Below are 17,970 nucleotides of genomic sequence, written 5' to 3' on the forward strand. Positions count from 1 at the left end.
AGCACTTGGGACCGGAGCGTGTGGCTGCATGTATTTCTATGCAGCTGAACACTCCGGTCCTGAGTGCCGGCGGCACTGCCGGGTATTGAGGCGAGACTCACGTGAGTTTCTCGCATTGCACTCGCAAGTGTGATCCCGGCCTTATAGTAAGCATTTTTTCCCCTTTTACCAGAGTAGCTTCTTATTCATCAGTTTAAAAATAAGGCAGAAAACCTCTTTAATTTGCCGCTCCCATCTTATTAAAGACCACCTAAACCAAACTTTCAGTTTTTGTGTGTACAAGCAGCAGATACGGACTGTACACTTGTACTAGTCACTGAATAGGAGAGGTGCACAATACCTGGCCCCGACCCTGCTTACCTACCGTTGTGGAAGTGAGTGGAGCTGGATTACCTCTTTAAATAAGTCATAAGCTTGGTCCCACCCAAAAAACATGATCTACACAATTCTGTAAAGGGAATCTGTCATGTCCCAATACACTTATAAAATAAAATGCCCAACCCTTTACACAAGTGCCACATGATTTGGGATGCTTGGTCATTAACTCTTGAGTTACTTGACAAGTCACAATGTAGCCCTCACCCAAAGTCTCTATTTCAAGAATATAACCCTGCCCTGGTTTGTATTCACTGTGCTGTGTTACGTGGCACATGCTGGTTTTGTGTTCCCGGTTTTAGAATTAGTGGTTTGGCTTAACTGGTCATTTTTGGAAAGAGGAGGGGTGAAAAAAACAAAACTCAGCTCGTCTAGGCAGCCTGAATGTAAAATGGGTCAATATTCCAGAAAATGAATGTTTTAAACACTGTCCAGTTTAGCTCCCATTGCGGGGCAAGAAAATAATCACATTTTATTAGCCTTTGTCAAATATCAATTGGTTATCTAACAAAAGCTAGACCTATCAGTAAGACAGCTTTTTGCAGAAATATTTTTTTTATTATATGGGTTGTCATATGAACAGAAACATACTTTTGACTACTTTACAGCAGCTAGCTCTAGAAAGAAGAAAAATAAATCAAATACCCAACGCAACTGAAACATGACTTGCATTGAAGCCTATAAAGGGGCAAGATCTCCTGCAAACCATAGTCCAACAGCGTTCAATTTTATTTATTTTTTTTTTAAATGGGAGGTCACAACCAGACCCACTGACCACTACTAGATGCATCATTCTTCTTCATGTTGCCATCTGGCGGTCTTAACCACCTACATCGTTCCCCATTAGGTGGGAGCCATGTTTTATCTATTGACCATTGGGTAACTAGTTTTCAACTCTACCACATAAAAACAAAAAAACTTAAGATGTTAACAAAATTGAAAAGTAGATTGTAAATCTTTGTCATGACAGCATAAACAATTGCCATGAGAAGTATTTTTATTAGTACCGTATGTGTATGAATTCTACTTACTAGCATAGCGTAACAGATTTCTATTTACTTTCTTTTCAAAACCTTCTTCTAGGCCATCCCAGATTGTGAAGCTGCAGGTTGTGCACTTAGTGGGTGTTCTCCTTCATAGGGAGTCGCAGTCATAACTTTTCAAGTTAGAGGAATGCTACGGGAAAAACTTTATATACTGCATTATACGAAGTCTAGTGTCAAAAATGATGTACATATAATATTCTAGTTATATGTAGTTATTTCAGTATTTCTTCCCCCTCTACATGTGCTGGATGCACATGGTAAAGTGTGTGTGAAACATGCAGCTCTTCATAAACCTGTGGCAATCTGCATGTATAATATAGCAGATCGTGTTTGGCCATGGATCAAACATATTAATGTCCATATTTAATTTTAAACAACATGCCCCTTTAATCATGAGGCGAACTGTAAAGTTTTCTGCCGTATAAAGAACAGAAGAGTACAAGTTAATTTATGAAAGAATACAAGTACACAATAAACTTCTTAAGCAATCTTTAAGAAAAAAAAATGCAAGCGATTATGTATAAAAACACATACAAGACCACCACAAAATACAATTGGCAAACTTCAAAAAGTATAAAAATATACTGTAATTTATAAATAGTTGCCAAACGCAACACTAAGTTTTCATATTCAGAAAGCCGCAGGTGGCGGTAATAGGTAATTCTCTGTTACAGAGAGAGGACAGTGTTGAAAAGACCACCAAATCTTTAAAAAAAAAAAAAAAAAAAAAGAAGGCTGCCATCAACATCATAGTTGTGATACATGGACCACCAATCAATCTGCCCCCGATGGGAGGAGAATAGAAATAAAAGGTCTGTCCCTCCCCACCTCTTAAAACAGGCACTTTTGTCCATGGGCTATGTCTGGTATTGCAGGTTTAATAATAACTGGAACTAAGCGGCAATACTAGGCATAGTTAAAAACAAGTAGGTTTGCTTCACACATTCTAAACAATCGACCTCTTCATCAATATTGAGGTTGACCTAATAAGAACATTTCTCGGCGCCAATCGAACATCGTTCTACATCCAGACAGTGTAAATTGACCTAATTTTGATGGCAGTCACTGTTTTCAGTCAGAACTGTCACTCAGACTTTCATACAAGACCACAGGATTTTTCTTGCGTCCAATCCATTTCTTGCGTATGCTGTGACCTTGAACCAACCTCCTCTTGATTATCGCTGAAAGGAGAAAAAAAATAATTATAAAAAGACAAAAACAGACTCGTTGTGTCATGTTTAATGGGAATCTGTCAGCAGGATTTCGCCCCCAAAAACTATGTATATCTTGTGTAGTTCTTTCAAAGACAAGTCCATCCATACCTTTACATTACCAGTCCACTCCTCTGTTCCCGAGAAATCAGCTTTTGAATTGATATGTAAATGAGGCTGAAGACTTTCGTAGATCCGACGCCTCCATCACTCCAGCTCTTATTCGCCACCACTTTTCTGGCAGACTATGACTGAGAGCTTCTTTTTGGGAAATTTCACCGCAAACAGGCGGCAGCAGAGCTGGAGAGACAGAGGCTTCAGATCTACAACAGATCTTCTTCTTTGCATATACATTTAAATGGTGATTTCTCAGTAACAGAGGAAAGGACTTGGCCATGTAACAATATTATTGAACTTATAAGTTTAAAGGGACTGTCAAAAGGATTTCACACCTCAAACTATGTGCATATAGATATTTAAAAAATATGAACATGTATACAGACAGAAGGAGAATGGTTTTAATTTCAGTTTTCAAGTACCTTAAATGTGTCAAGGTATAAGGCTATTCAATACTACATGTAGCCATTTCTATATATATTTGGCAGTGTGTGAAGAATATGGGGGGGGGGGGAGAGGATTTGGATTTACTGGCAGAGTACAGTTACACATGCTAAAAGAGAATTGTAACAGGAAACCTGTCTCAGCAGGTGGTCCAGCCACAACAGATCGTATCCAAGTCATACAAGATGACCTCCTGAAGAGCCTACCCTGTGTAGCTCTCCAGTTAGAGGGGAATTTCATAAGGAGATTTAAGGTGAATATGGAGTTATCGTACATCCAAGCTACATACCAGTTACATTGTCGAGATCTCTGGAATGGGCCAAATGACTTCCAGGGTCTCGATACATTCTATCACCACAGGGTGGAAGATATGCCAAAGTAGAAAACGGGTAGTGAAGTAGTGTTTGGTCTCCAAGTGTAACGGGGGCCCGGTCAGATCCGATGGCGCCAGAACCGCAGCCCTATGACCGTCCATTGGGAGGTTATGATCCTTCCCAGGTTTTGGGAGTTTTAACTCCAAACACCCAAGGGAGGGAGATAAGACCCCTTCCAGGGGCAAAAAGGGTGTGACCAACAAAGAGAATAAATGCTTATGCATGACCATGTGCTCACTCTCTCTTTGTTCTCTGTCACGCTTGCCGTTCACTTTTAAAGGGGAGCCATGTCATGTATCCTGCTGGAAGGAACTGAATTAGATGGCAGCCAATCATCCAACGGACAAACATCAAGCTGGTAATTGTCATGGTTCATCTGCTTATATCTGTCCTTCACATGTATTTGTATAACCATTGTGTATGTAGTGCTTTCTCTAGTGTGCCCTTAAGGCGATTAAAATATATAATTTAACCTTGGACTGCTTTGTTATCTCAATCTATGAATTCACACATCCTTGTTCTTGGCTTTAAGGTCACATACTACAGGGGTTGGTTTCTGGCCCAATGTAATCCCGTTAACGAATCTGCTTATATCTAACAAGGAATTGGTGGCAGTCCTACAGGGCTGATAAGGTTCTGTTTCAATGGTGTAAGTGAAAGGGGCCTGTCAGGGTTGTAAGCGGGTGTGGTGCCACTTCAGCAGCTGCATGGGCCAAATACTCTCACTTCCCGTGCGGATGGGGGGAGTGGGGGTATCTGTGTAAAAGTATGTCAAGCTGACCTTACATGTCCCCAGGGGGTGCGGAACGTCACTTTGGTGCAAGCGAGGAAGACCGTACCACGTCATCCCTCTGACGTAATAGTGACGTCAGGCGGGGTGGCGAGGTGTGGGTTCGTCACACAGTGCAATACCAAATTAATCCTTTAAAAAAAAAAAAAAAAAGTTAAAGCCTCCATATATATTAGACTGAAGTTAGTCAAAACTACTAAAATCAGCAGGACTGGCCAACAGTTTGTGTCCCGACTGACAGGTGATGTCGGCAGAGAAGAATCCACAAATTGGCTTTTCAATTATCAATTCTTTTGTTCTCCAAGATATAAACCACCACCAGCAGAATCTAGTAGTGCCTCTCTCAGAACAACACAGAAGCATTCAGCTAAGCCATGGAATCTTGTGTATAGAGGAGTCGAGAGAAATCGTTGTCAGCCAAAAATTTTTTTAGAAAACACCTATCTATAATGTGTGGAAGCCTTTAGAGGTACTTGAGAAACAGTTATAGAAGTCTCAGAGAGCCCGCTAAGGCCTCTTTCACACTAGCGTCGTGCAACGCGTCGTTTTGGAAAAAAAACGCATCCTACAAAATTGCTTGTAGGATGCGTTTTTTCTCCATAGACTTGCATTAACGACGCATTGCGACGGATTGCCACACGTTGCATCCGCCGTGCTATGGATGCGTCGTGTTGCGTCTGACCGTCGGCACAAAAAAAGTTACATGTAACTTTTTTGGTGCGTCATGTCCGCCTTTTCCGACCGCTCATGTGTGGCCGGAACTACGCCCCCGCCTCCCCGGACATCACAATGGGGCAGCGGATGCGTTGAAAAACTGCATCCGCTGCCCCCGTTGTGTTTTTCTTGCACAGTATGCGTCGGTACGTCGTATTGCGACGTGCGTCGTACGACGCTAGTGTGAAAGTAGCCTGAGCAGCTACTTTCTTTCATTAATTCTCCCTAGTACCTTGGACAAAGATCTAAAAATCACAGGTGACGATGCAGCAACAATACAGCACATTTATGGGTACAAATATGGGCGCCACCTACTCAAAGATGTCTACAGACATATTGGCAACCAAATAAACCCAGTGCCAGATGGAGCACCAAAAAGGAGACAACAATTCTCTGGTGAGTAATTAAGTGAAGTAGGACTATTTTAGAAAACCAAAGCCTGGCTCAGAAATCACATTTGCTAACCATGCTCCCAGCACCACTCAGGTAGTGCGGCCTTATGAATATATCAGCATATGAAGCATTAATTTTAGTACGAGCCATATTCCTAAAGAGATTATTTACATAATTGAAGATGTACAAACAAAAAAAAAAAAAGCTCAGAATGCTTAAAAAGATAAATTATAATCACATTAAGAATCGTCCAGCACTACTAATCCAGCGCAGTCTGTGTCCCCCGCCGGTCTCTGTGCATCCTTTTCTGGCCGAATGGACATTTGACCGCTGCAGGCAATCATTGATCATCACTGCTGATGTGTTTGTTACTGATGCGACCACTGATTGGCTTCAGCAGTCTGCCTCCCCAGAAGAGAAGGAACAGAGACCTGCAGGTGACCAGGGCAGTACAAAAAGGAGGAACAGCAAAAGAACAGTAAGAGAAAGCTACAGTAGGCAGGAGTGGACAAGCCTTTAGACGACAGACCTCTATTGTATGCTATATTTTTCATTATTGTTTTGTAACACATACAGAGAGAACACAACTTACATGCCACTGACTCCTTCTCTTCCGAGTGGCTTCCTGGGGTCCAGTACAAACTCTGACTTTTGCGGAATTTTTTATAAATTTGTGTGTACAAGACTGAAAAAACGAGCAAGGCGAAGAGGAAGATGAGAGATGCCGCTGCCCACTTTGCTTCTTCAGTGCGAGGAGTGGAAACAAACACTCCAGCGCTCTTCTGCTGTCCGGCACCCAACCTCCTCTGGGCCTTGGCTGGTAACTGTAATGTGGTATCTTCCAGACACTTGCAATTTGGTTTCTGCCCTTCGCCATCAGTTGACAACTTCTCAGGGGATACTGCATGCTTGTCAGTAGATGTACTTCTGTTTTGAGGAGTGGGTGTAGGAAGGAGAACGGGACTTACAGACCCCTCACTTTGCTTTGATTCAGGAGAGTCCACATGTTGCATTTCTTTAGAATTGAGCAATTGCTCCTTCTCCTCATGGTGGATGACCTCCTGGGTGGTACTTTCTCTAACAGAATGGCTGAAAGTTACTCCAGATAAGCCAGGCGTGATTGTTAAAAAAGGGTGAAGACTATTGTTTGCAGGCAGTTCCAGCATTTCAGCTTGGCGATTCCCATCCAAATCTCTGCTGTGTATGTCGACCTTTAAACTTTCAGGGTCTGCATCCTGAGGCACATACACAGGAGGCCTTGGTGTTACAGGATCAGGTGGAGAACGGATGCTGGCAGTCACAGATACAAGCGAGCTTGATGTCCGATTGTTGGCATGTTCTCCAGTTTGTGGATCAACTAGTGTGGTGTAGACACCGTGAGATACATTATCAAATGGTTCATGGGCATCTGGGGTGACTGGTACCACTAATCTCTTCCACCTCTGCTTTAAAGTGCGTTTCCTCAAGCGGGAACGTAGTACCTGAACGAATTAAACAATAAGTTTATATTGTGGTATCAAAGTAGTTTATTTTTCCAAAAACAGCACCACGCCTGTCCATGGGCAATGTCTGGGATTGCAGCTCTTCTCCTTTCTAATTTGGAGTAAAGTATAAATACCAGATGTAGTGTGTTGTGTTTAAAAATAAAAAAACTAATGTAATATTGAAAAAAATCATTAATGGTCCCTAGTTTAATGTTACCAAAATTCAATTAATAGAGCAGGAGAGAATTCAGTGGTTTAACGACTGACTCGATTCCTTCCCCAGTCTTTGCTCAAATTTAGTTTGGTCTTCAGATTAAAAACAGTAGAGGTTACGTGCAACTAGACTGTCAATCCTGATAAAGCTGCACTGGCATTGTACTGACCACCGAGGAGAGGCAGCCACCTCATGCCATTCATCTTTCCTGATGCAAATCTCTGCAGTGATGACATCCAATCAAACATTCAAACTGACCGTGGCTGTCAATAACTGGCCTCCGTAGTCACATTCAATGAATGAAAAGTGACCCAGAGAAATTGGCTGCAGTGGTCACGTGAATGATGGACACAGCATCATCAAAGCAGAACCAGTGAAGACCATAGGAGCAGCGGATCCACTGGAAAAGCAGGGATGTAACCAGTTAAGTAATGTGTATTACTTATTGTTATGATGTTCCCAACACTTGGACAACTTTTCTAAAATCCCTTTATTCAAATATTCTAATACCGAACTGTCCCATTTGCAGAAGTCAAAGACCCATTTGTAGACTGTCAAACAGAGCCAGCATGTAGCTAAGTGGCACGGCTCTTTCCTTGATTTTTTTTTTTTAAATTTATGATCAGCACAATCAGTTTTATTTCTTAAAACTTTCCTACTTTTTTCCCTGTTTCTTGTAAACTATGGTTTGAAGATAATTTTTTTTCTATAAATGGAAACCAGTACATATAGAAATGGATGTATCGGTGTTTTACCTGCAAGTAGATACTGGATTCGTCAGTTGCAGCCACAGATGGTCGGATGAGCAAATGCTGGTAGGATCCTTCTTCATACTGTCGTTCAAAGTGCACATTGTCCAATAACCAACCAATTATTTCTGTCCTATTTATGTGAGACATCTCAAGAGTCGAGCACCAAGCTGCCAGCGCAAGTGGCTAAGAAAAGAAGACATTAAATTATTAAAAACACAGGTAATGACCACAAAATGCAAACAGGACCAGTCTCAAAATGATGGACTCTGTAGACACAGTGTGTTGGGAATATGGTAAAAAAGGTTTTGCATTTACTATAAATTCTTTTATCCTGCAAATTCTATGATCGCAGATTTCACTCAAGTCTATCTCCACTTTAAGGGGAACTGGTCACCAGGTTTGTCCTATATGGAGGTAAGACACTGACCTTTCAGCCCTGATAGACAGCATGTTAATATGACGTATTTCTCCAGGCTGCAAGATAAGAAAAACAACTTTTACAAAACTCACCTACGGGTGGTCAGATTCAATGGGCGTCGCTGTCTTGGACTGATGCCTTACTGTACTTGCGATGTCGTCCTTCATTGGCATGGATAACGCGTCCTACATCATCCACACTGTGTGCCCAACATTGTGCTCCTGCGCAGGCATACTTCTCTGCTCTGACTAGAGCAGACTAAAGTACTGCAGTGCGCATGCTCTTTGGCCTTTTTCTGCACATGAGCACTGGAGTACTTTGCTCTGCCCTCGACAGGGCAGAGAAGTACGCCTGCGCAGAGGACTCCCTGTGGATGACGTAGGAGGAGTCATCCATACGAAGCAAGAAGAAGGACGGCATCGGAAAAGGGAAACACTGGACCAAGACGAGCAACGCCCATCAGACCCGTCTGCCCCTTAGGCAAGTATAATAAAAAGGTCTTTTTCTTGTCTTGCGTGACGGATTTGGGGCAGATATACAGCATATTACAATTATGTGTATCAGTGCTGAAAGGTATGGGAAAACCCTGGTGACAGGTTCCCTTTAAGCATTTATGCTAGAGCAATCGTCAGTGTGGGATCTCACATGATACAGAAGTATTTTTTGTATTAGCCACTTTGATAAGGCTGAGTAGTAAAGAGCCTGTTACAAGTCCATTCCCAATCTTTGCCTTATGTAAACCTGCCTACTGATAGAACGAAAAAAAAACAACACTTGTTTAATGTCAATTGAATCTTTTATTATTTTTGAAGGTGAGCAAACAAATGTCTAAATTGTTATATGATTATTGGGACATATAAATGAATGGCAGCAAGCATCGATCAGCTTGCTTAATTTGTAAGCCAATGCATGCTGCACTGGCTGCAGAATGACCGCCGAGTTGCCCGTATTGTTACCAGTGCGGATTACTGGGTGGCCACCCTGATAGATCAGCGCTACAAGGACAACGTACCATCATTACTTCAGGGCACTGGAGAGGGAATGCAAAATGCATGAATACAAGCAAATGGTAGAAACACTACTAATGGCTTTCCTACCTGACAGAGGGGAGTTCAGTGGAACAACAAGGCAGAAGCACAGGAGGAAGATGCCAATGCAGCTGGGGCACCGCCAGCACCACGAAAGGCAGGGTTAGTCAAAATGTGGCAAAACTTAGAACACACCACAAAATCCGGCACCACCGTCTGATACGGTCTGTATTAGCAAAAGGCAGGATATACAACTAGATGCTGGAAGAGAACGTCTCCACATATTAACAGATTAGTTTACCTCATTTAATTTCTGGGTCTACAAATTGAACCCATGGCCTGAACTTTCCCTTTATGCCTTGGAGGTGCTGGCCTGACCTGCAGCAAGTGTACTGTCGGAACACGTGTTTAGCACAGCAGGGGTTGTCATCACAGACAGGCACTCTGTTGGATGACTAGACAACCATAAACAGCTGCACCCAGACAGTCTTCAACCCTATTTGCCATTTGTTTCATTTGGGGGCCTCCTCCCCAAATAAAACAACAAAACAAAACCTGTGTTGGCTACCTCCTCCTCCGCCTATACCGTCATGTCCACCTCCTCCACTTGGACCTGTTCCTCCTGGTTCAAGATTCTTATTTTTTATTTCAACTCTGTTTAGCGTAGGGACAGGACGCAGCTGTAGTGTGGGACAGTATTAGATTTTACGTGTGCGCACTTTTACAAAAAACACTGTGTACTCTGCACCCATGTATGTGACCGTACCATGGTTAACCAAGAGTTTTTATAATCTTCAACTGAGTCAGTGGGAGTGATGTGTGTGTAAACATATTATTAAGGCAACCTGGTTTGTGATAGTACTGTACCAAAAGCCGCTGTGTGTATTCTTTAACCCATATCTGTGTGAGTAAGGCCTCTTTCACACTTCTGTCTTTTACAATCAGTAATGATCCGTCATAATGTTGAAAAGCCAGATCCTTTGCCGATTGTAAAAACACGGATGCACTGGATCCGTTTTTTTGACGGATCCATCAAATGAGGTGCTGCCTGAATTTGGAGGGAGAGGGAGAGAGAGGGGGAGAGATCCGTCGCTGGATTCCTGGTTTTGACGGGAGAGAGAGATCGATCCGTCACTGGATTCCTGGTTTTGACGGTCAGGAACGGATCCTGTGTCCATAGGCTTCCATTATAGCCAACGAAGGACAGCGCAGGATTCATTGCTGGGCGATTTTCCGAGGTACAGAAGAAACGTTTCTATCTGTGTTGGCTCCGCCCGAAGGACAGCGATTTTACGACGGATCCTGCACACGAAGGATGAAACGGAAGGCCATCCATCACAATCCGTCGCTAATAAAAGTCTATGAGAAAAAACGGATCCAGCAGAAACATTGGCTTGATCAGTTTTTTTTTTTTTTTTTTCACAAAACGATGGATTTTGACGGGAGCAAAACGACGGAAGTGTGAAAGAGGCCTAATGTGCCTTAAAGCTGCTGTGTGTACTCTGCAACTCTGCCTGTGGGGGTACTGTGGGCCATTGTCTGGGTGTGAAATTTGTTTTCAGCTTCTGTGGGATAAATGTGGAAACATATCAGAAAAAGTAACAAGAAAAACAGCACTCACCTGATCCTTCTTTCAAGATGTAGTTTTAATCCATAAAATTGGTTACATTGATATTTGTGGAGATGCAGGTGTCAGGGTTTTCAGGGTTCATGAAAAAACTCCCCTGACACCTGCACCTCCACAAATATCAATGTAACCAATTTTATGGATTAAAACCACATCTTGAAAGAAGGATCGGGTGAGTGCTGTTTTTCTTGTTACTTTTTCCAATTTAATACATGTTCTTTATGCATGAACCACCCAGAAGAGATCCAATGAGGCCATTTCTGAGGATTTGGGTTGAAATAGCACATAGGAAAAAAAAAAGTGACTTGGTGCCTGGAATAACCCTTCTTTAACCCCTTCCCGACCTGTGACACAGCGTATGCGTCATGAAAGTCGGTGCCAATCCGACCTGTGACGCATATGCTGTGTCACAGAATGATCGCGTCCCTGCAGATCGGGTGAAAGGGTTAACTCCCATTTCACCCGACATGCAGGGACAGGGGGAGTGGTACTTCACCCCCTCGTGGCTACGATCGCTCTGATTGGCTGTTGAAAGTGAAACTGGCAATCAGAGCGATTTGTAATATTTCACCTAAAAAACTGGTGAAATATTACAATCCAGCCATGGCCAATGCTGCAATATCATCGGCCATGGCTGGAAACACTGATGTGACCGCCCCCCACCCCACCGATCTCCTCCCCGGTCCTCCGTCCGGTGCCCGCTCCCCTCCGTTGTCCTGTCTGCTCCCCCGTCCTCCTGCCCGGTCCCCCGTGCTCCGATGCCACCCCCCCGTCCTCCGATCCACCCCCCATGTTCAGATCCCCCCCCCCTCATACTTACCGGGCCTCCCGATGTCCGTCCGTCTTCTCCATGGGTGCCGCCATCTTCCAAAATGGCGGGCGCATCGGACGGCCGGCAGATTCGTTGCAAGTACATTTTGATCGCTGTGATAGAACCTATCACAGCGATCGAAATAAAAAAAATAATAAATAACCCCCCCTTTATCACCCCCATAGGTAGGGACAATAATAAAATAAACAAAATATTTTTTTTTCTTTTTCCACTAGGGTTAGAACTAGGGTTAGAACTAGGGGTAGGGGTAGGGTTAGGGTTATGGCATGTGCACACAGTGCGGATTTGGCCGCGGATCCGCCACGGATCGGCCGCGGATCCGTAGCGGATCGGCCGCGGATCCGCAGCGGATTGGCCGCTGCGAATTCGTAGCAGTTTTCCATCAGGTTTATAGTACCATGTACACCTATGGAAAACCAAATCCGCTGTGCCCATGGTGCGGAAAATTCCGCGCAGAAACGCTGCATTGTATTTTCCGCAGCATGTCAATTCTTTGTGCGGATTCCGCAGCGTTTTACACCTGTTCCTCAATAGGAATCCGCAGGTGAAATCCGCACAAAAAAACACTGGAAATCCGCTGTAAATCCGCAGGTAAAACGCAGTGCCTTTTACCTGCAGATTTTTCAAAAATCGTGCGGAAAAATCTCACACGAATCCGCAACATGGGCACATAGCCTTAGGGTTAGGGTTGGAATTAGGGCTAGGGTTGGAAATAGTGTTAAGATTAGGCTTGTGGTTAGGGTTACGGATAGGGTTAGGGGTGTGTTGGGGTTACAGTTGTGGTTAGGGTTGGGATTAGGGTTAGGATTAGGGTTAGGGTTGGGATTAGGGTTGGAATTAGGGTTATGGGTGTGTTGGGGTTAGGGTTGCGGTTAGGGGTGTGTTGGGGTTAGGGTTGTGATTAGGGTTATGGCTACAGTTGGGATTAGGATTAGGGGTGTGTTGGGGTTAGTGTTGAAGTTAGAATTGAGGGGTTTCCACTGTTTAGGCACATCAGGGGTCTCCAAACGCAACATGGTGCCACCATTGATTCCAGCCAATCTTGCGTTCAAAAAGTCAAATGGTGCTCCCTCCCTTCCAAGCCCCGACGTGCGCCCAAACAGTGGTTTACCCCCACATATGGGGTACCAGCATACTCAGGACAAACTGGGCAACAACTGTTGGGGTCCAATTTCTCCTGTTACCCTTGCAAAAATAAAAAATTACTTGCTAAAACATAATTTTTTGAGGAAAGAACAATTATTTTTTATTTTCACGGCTCTGCGAAGCACTTGGGGGTTGAAAGTGCTCACTACACATCTAGATAAGTTCCTTGGGGGGTCTAGTTTCCAAAATGGAGTCACTTGTGGGGTGTTTCTACTGTTTAGGCACATCAGGGGCTCTGCAAATGCAACGTGATGCCCGCAGACCATTCCATCAAAGTCTGCATTTCAAAACGTCACTACTTCCCTTCCGAACCCCGACATGTGCCAAAACAGTGGTTTACCCCCACATCTGGGGTATCAGCGTACTCGGGAGAAACTGGACAACAACTTTTGGGGTCCAATTTCTCCTGTTACCCTTGGGAAAATAAAAAATTGTGGGCTAAAAAATCATTTTTGAGAAAAGAAAAATTATTTTTTATTTTCATGGCTCTGCGTTATAAACTTCTGTGAAGCACTTGGGGGTTCAAAGTGCTCACCACACATCTAGATTAGTTCCTTTGGAGGTCTAGTTTCCAAAATGGGGTCACTTGTGGGGGAGCTCCAATGTTTAGGCACACAGGGGCTCTCCAAACGTGACATGGTGTCCGCTAATGATTGGAGCTAACTTTCCATTCAAAAAGCCAAATGGCGTGCCTTCCCTTCCGAGCCCTGCCGTGCGCCCAAACAGTGGTTTACCCCCACATAAGGGGTATCATCGTACTCAGGACAAACTGGACAACATTTGGGGTCCAATTTCTCCTATTACCCTTGGGAAAATAAAAAAATTGTTGCTAAAAGATCATTTTTGTGACTAAAAAGTTAAATGTTCATTTTTTACTTCCATGTTGCTTCTGCTGCTGTGAAACACCTGAAGGGTTAATAAACTTCTTGAATGTGGTTTTGAGCACCTTGAGGGGTGCAGTTTTTAGAATGGTGTCACTTTTGGGTATTTTCAGCCATATAGAACCCTCAAAATGACTTCAAATGTGAGGTGGTCCCTAAAAAAAATGGTTTTGTAAATTTTGTTGTAAAAATGAGAAATCACTGGTCAAATTTTAACCCTTATAACTTCCTAGCAAAAAAAAAAATTTGTTTCCAAAATTGTGCTGATGTAAAGTAGACATGTGGGAAATGTTATTTATTAACTATTTTGTGTCACATAATTCTCTGGTTTAACAGAATAAAAATTCAAAATGTGAAAATTGCGAAATTTTCAAAATTTTCGCCAAATTTCCTTTTTTTTTCACAAATAAACTCAGAAGTTATCGACCTAAATTTACCTCTAACATGAAGCCCAATATGTCACGAAAAAACTCAGAATCGCTAGGATCCGTTGAAGCGTTCCTGAGTTATTACCTCATAAAGGGACACTGGTCAGAATTGCAAAAAGCGGCCAGGTCATTAAGGCCAAAATAGGCTGGGTCATGAAGGGGTTAAAAAACAAACAAACAAAAAACAAAAAAATGTGAAAACATGCTCTCTGGGTGAAATTTATTATTAGCTTCTGTGGGGATACTGTGCCCAAAAGCTTCTGTGTACTTCTACTCTACCTTTGTGGCCGGGCCTAAAGCTAATCAAAGAATTTAACTCCTCATTCCTATTACAGAACTTCTAAATTGTACAGGATGGATATTCTGTCTAGCCATAACAAATGCAGACTCAGTTGAGAAGTGGTTAATTTGCTTGACTGCTGCCTTCCTTGGATGTCATACACATTTATCAGGTTGCCTCTCTGGAATAGAAACCCGATTCTCCGTTACGTGTGTACTCTGCAATCCCACCTGTGGGTGGTTTGATATTGGACGGCTGAGAGTGCCTCCAGTTCCTTCACTTCGTGTTCCACCAAGTCCACTCTTAATCATGGCCCCAGTTCGAACAAACAAAAAAACTAGAAAGTGAGTACAATTCCATTCAGGCATGGTTGCCTGCTTTAAATAATAATTTTTTCAAAAGAAACGCTTTGGGTCCCTAAGGCAACAGCATTGGAGAGACATCCCAAGGCAAAGTGGCCGAGACTGGAGGTAGCAGGTCTCTCGGTGGACCACCAGCTGTATACAGAATCAAACTAGGAGCTTTTTATCTGTGGCTGCTCTAATGTACACTACTGAAGATAAAGATTTGGCAATGTGGGTGAAATTTTTAAGCTGCTTCTGAGGGCGTACTCTGCCCCATGCTAGGTGAGTGACATTTCTAAGCTGCTTTTGAGGGGGTACTGTGCACTATGCTCTGAGGGTGAAGTTTGTAAACTGCTATTGTAGGGGTACTATGCACCATGCTCTGAGGGTGAAATCTGTAAGTGGTTTCTGAGGTAATTTCCCTATTCACATTTGTTTGCAGGACAGTTCTGCTCTTAGGGTACCGTTACACAAAACGATTTACCAACGATCACGACCAGCGATACGACCTGGCCGTGATCGTTGGTAAGTCGTTGTGTGGTCGCTGGGGAGCTGTCACATAGACAGCTCTCCAGCGACCAGCGATGCCGAAGTCCCCGGGTAACCAGGGTAAATATCGGGTTACTAAGCGTAGGGCCGCGCTTAGTAACCCGATGTTTACCCTGGTTACAAGCGAACGCATCGCTGGATCGGTGTCACACACACCGATCGAGCGATGACAGCGGGGGATCCAGCGACGAAATAAAGTTCCAAACGATCTGCTACGACGTACGATTCTCAGCAGGGTCCCTGATCGCTGCTGCGTGTCAGACACAGCGATATCGTATGGATATCGCTGGAACGTCGTAGCGACAAAAGTGCCACTGTGAGACGGTACCCTTACTCCCATTCAACTACCTTTTGAAGCCCCCTAACCCTGACTATGATCATTTCACAGGTATTTTAAAGCACAAAAGTTCAGGTCCACACTGACTTCTATTGGGTCCTGGTTCGTGGTCAAGTTTGAGCCCAAACTTTTTACTGTATGTGGTCGAACCAGAGCATCCAGGGTACGCTCAGCTCTAGCCAAGAAGCAAAAAACGGACAAAAACGTCTTCTACACATAAACAGGAATTTATAACTATATTTTAAATAAAAAAACATTGATTGTGATATGGAACATTGAACAAACAAAAAAATACATTAAACATAAAAACATTAGGTCATTTTCTGATGACGCAGATTACCAGTTGGTCCAGTGATGTTGATTTCACACTTCATCTAAACAAATAAATGCAAATCCTACAAAGATTCTTACCCTGTCTCTGGAGAGAGTATGGAGGGGGGTAATTATGTGTTTTACTATGGAACTTCTAGCCAATGTGGCTATAGCTTCCTTCAGTTTTGGTTCCACACATGGATGGTACAGGAAGGCCACACCGTGGTGCTGGAATACACAGGGAAGGGGCACACATCACTTTCACTGGTGGCACAATACATGAATACGTTTGGTTCGGATTCTGGTAACATTACACATGACAGAGGACAGCTGAGTTGTAAGGTTTTGGGGTTTATTATATTAGGTGTGGAGATATCTGGGGGAAGAAGCAGCCATGTTTTCTAAACATGAACAATCCCAAAGTATTTGACCTCCAGCCTTACAACCTCTAAACAGTAGGGTGTCTCCTCAGTGACCTTTAGTAATCTCACAATTCCCAGATAGGGTAAAATATTCTCTTATCAGGAATTAGAAATGTAAATAAAGACACCAGAAAACAAAGAGGCGGGAACAAAAATAAATAAAGCCGACATGTCCATACGGTGAAAACTATTTTTTTCAATATTTACGAGTCCCACAAGGGGTATCGTAGCCTGCATGTATTATATTGGAAAGTAGCCTACTACACTTCCCCTCCAGAAACGAATATTCCTCAGACTATGGCAATCTGGCAATCACAATGTGGGGGAAGGGTGTCAGTGACAGGGGGAGCATTCTTCCTCTGTCAACTATTCAAATGTTGCTGACTTTGTGGATAGTGACAGCAGCATTTGAAGAATTAAATTACTGGGATTGAGCTAGTTCCAATCCCAGCAGTTGCAAACTACATTATATCATGAGAACATCACGGACACAGTACAACTCCTGAGGCAGCTCATCAATTTCAGATGTACCCTTTTCTAAATTGGAAATCTCCAGCGTAGATAAAGGAAAATGGGAAGACACTAGAGACAATTATCTGAACAAGGCACCTTCAAATAAATACATATAAAGAGGACGCGTACAGATCTGGTTTAGTAATAACACATGTCTGCTTAATAAAAAGGTCTCAATCTGTAGGCTTTCCAAGGACTCACCTGGAGATTATGAACCCATTGCTGAGGTGGGCAGTAGATATATTCTCCATATTTGGCCCATGTAGGTCTATGTGCCCCACTGCGAATAAACAGGAAGTTAGAAATGATATATTATGGCAAGTCACTAATGTAACTTAGATATGTAATGCATACATACGTAATGTGTATACACACACATAGTAAGGCGGCTTCCAACTCGTTACACCTTCATTGGTAATAAGGCAATTTACTGTATTCAAAAAGTGGTCTCAACTTCTTAAATAAGAAGAAATTGCAAAGTGCTTGTAAAAAAAGAAATTATAAACTTTGCAAATTTACTTACAATGAGTTCAAGCAGATTGCTATAAACCTTGTAAAGTTCTGCTCTGAAGCTGGACGGACCATTGCATGCAGCAGAATCAAAGCTTCCTCTACCTGCAGCATGCCGCCAGCCTGAACTGTCAATCATCAGGGGAGTAAGAAGCCTGGAGACAGAGGAGCGGTGTACTACTTCAGATTTAAATGGATCGTCTCACTTTCAGTCATACTAAATCTATGTGGAAAAAAAAACCTAAGCAGTGGTGCATTTTGTGCTCCGTTATGGATTCCTTATTGCATTTTGAATGGCTAATGCTTCAGGGATACTAATGGCCTAGGATATTAATATAAGCTAAGTGGGTGTCTGGCACCTCCACAGATCAGCCGGTACAAAGGTCAGCATTAGTCAGATGTGAGCAGAAGTGTATGCAGAGAACAAGA

At 43.0% G+C, this 17,970-nt stretch overlaps 1 protein-coding gene across 1 annotated transcript in view; it reads right to left on the reverse strand.

The window, feature by feature from the left end:
• Positions 1–1,895: 1,895 nt before the first annotated feature.
• TP53I13 (tumor protein p53 inducible protein 13) overlaps positions 1,896–17,970 on the reverse strand; it is a 39,358-nt gene continuing 23,283 nt past the window's right edge. The window contains exons 5-9 of the mRNA XM_077294301.1: positions 17,233–17,311; positions 16,196–16,324; positions 7,918–8,097; positions 6,057–6,945; positions 1,896–2,602 (exon numbers count right to left, since the gene is read on the reverse strand). Of these exons, the coding sequence (XP_077150416.1) occupies positions 2,493–2,602; positions 6,057–6,945; positions 7,918–8,097; positions 16,196–16,324; positions 17,233–17,311 (1,387 nt within the window). The 3' untranslated portion in view covers positions 1,896–2,492. The remainder of the gene's footprint in view (positions 2,603–6,056; positions 6,946–7,917; positions 8,098–16,195; positions 16,325–17,232; positions 17,312–17,970) is intronic.

The sequence above is a fragment of the Ranitomeya variabilis genome, chromosome 3, assembly GCF_051348905.1.
Source record: "Ranitomeya variabilis isolate aRanVar5 chromosome 3, aRanVar5.hap1, whole genome shotgun sequence".
NCBI lineage: Eukaryota > Metazoa > Chordata > Amphibia > Anura > Dendrobatidae > Ranitomeya > Ranitomeya variabilis.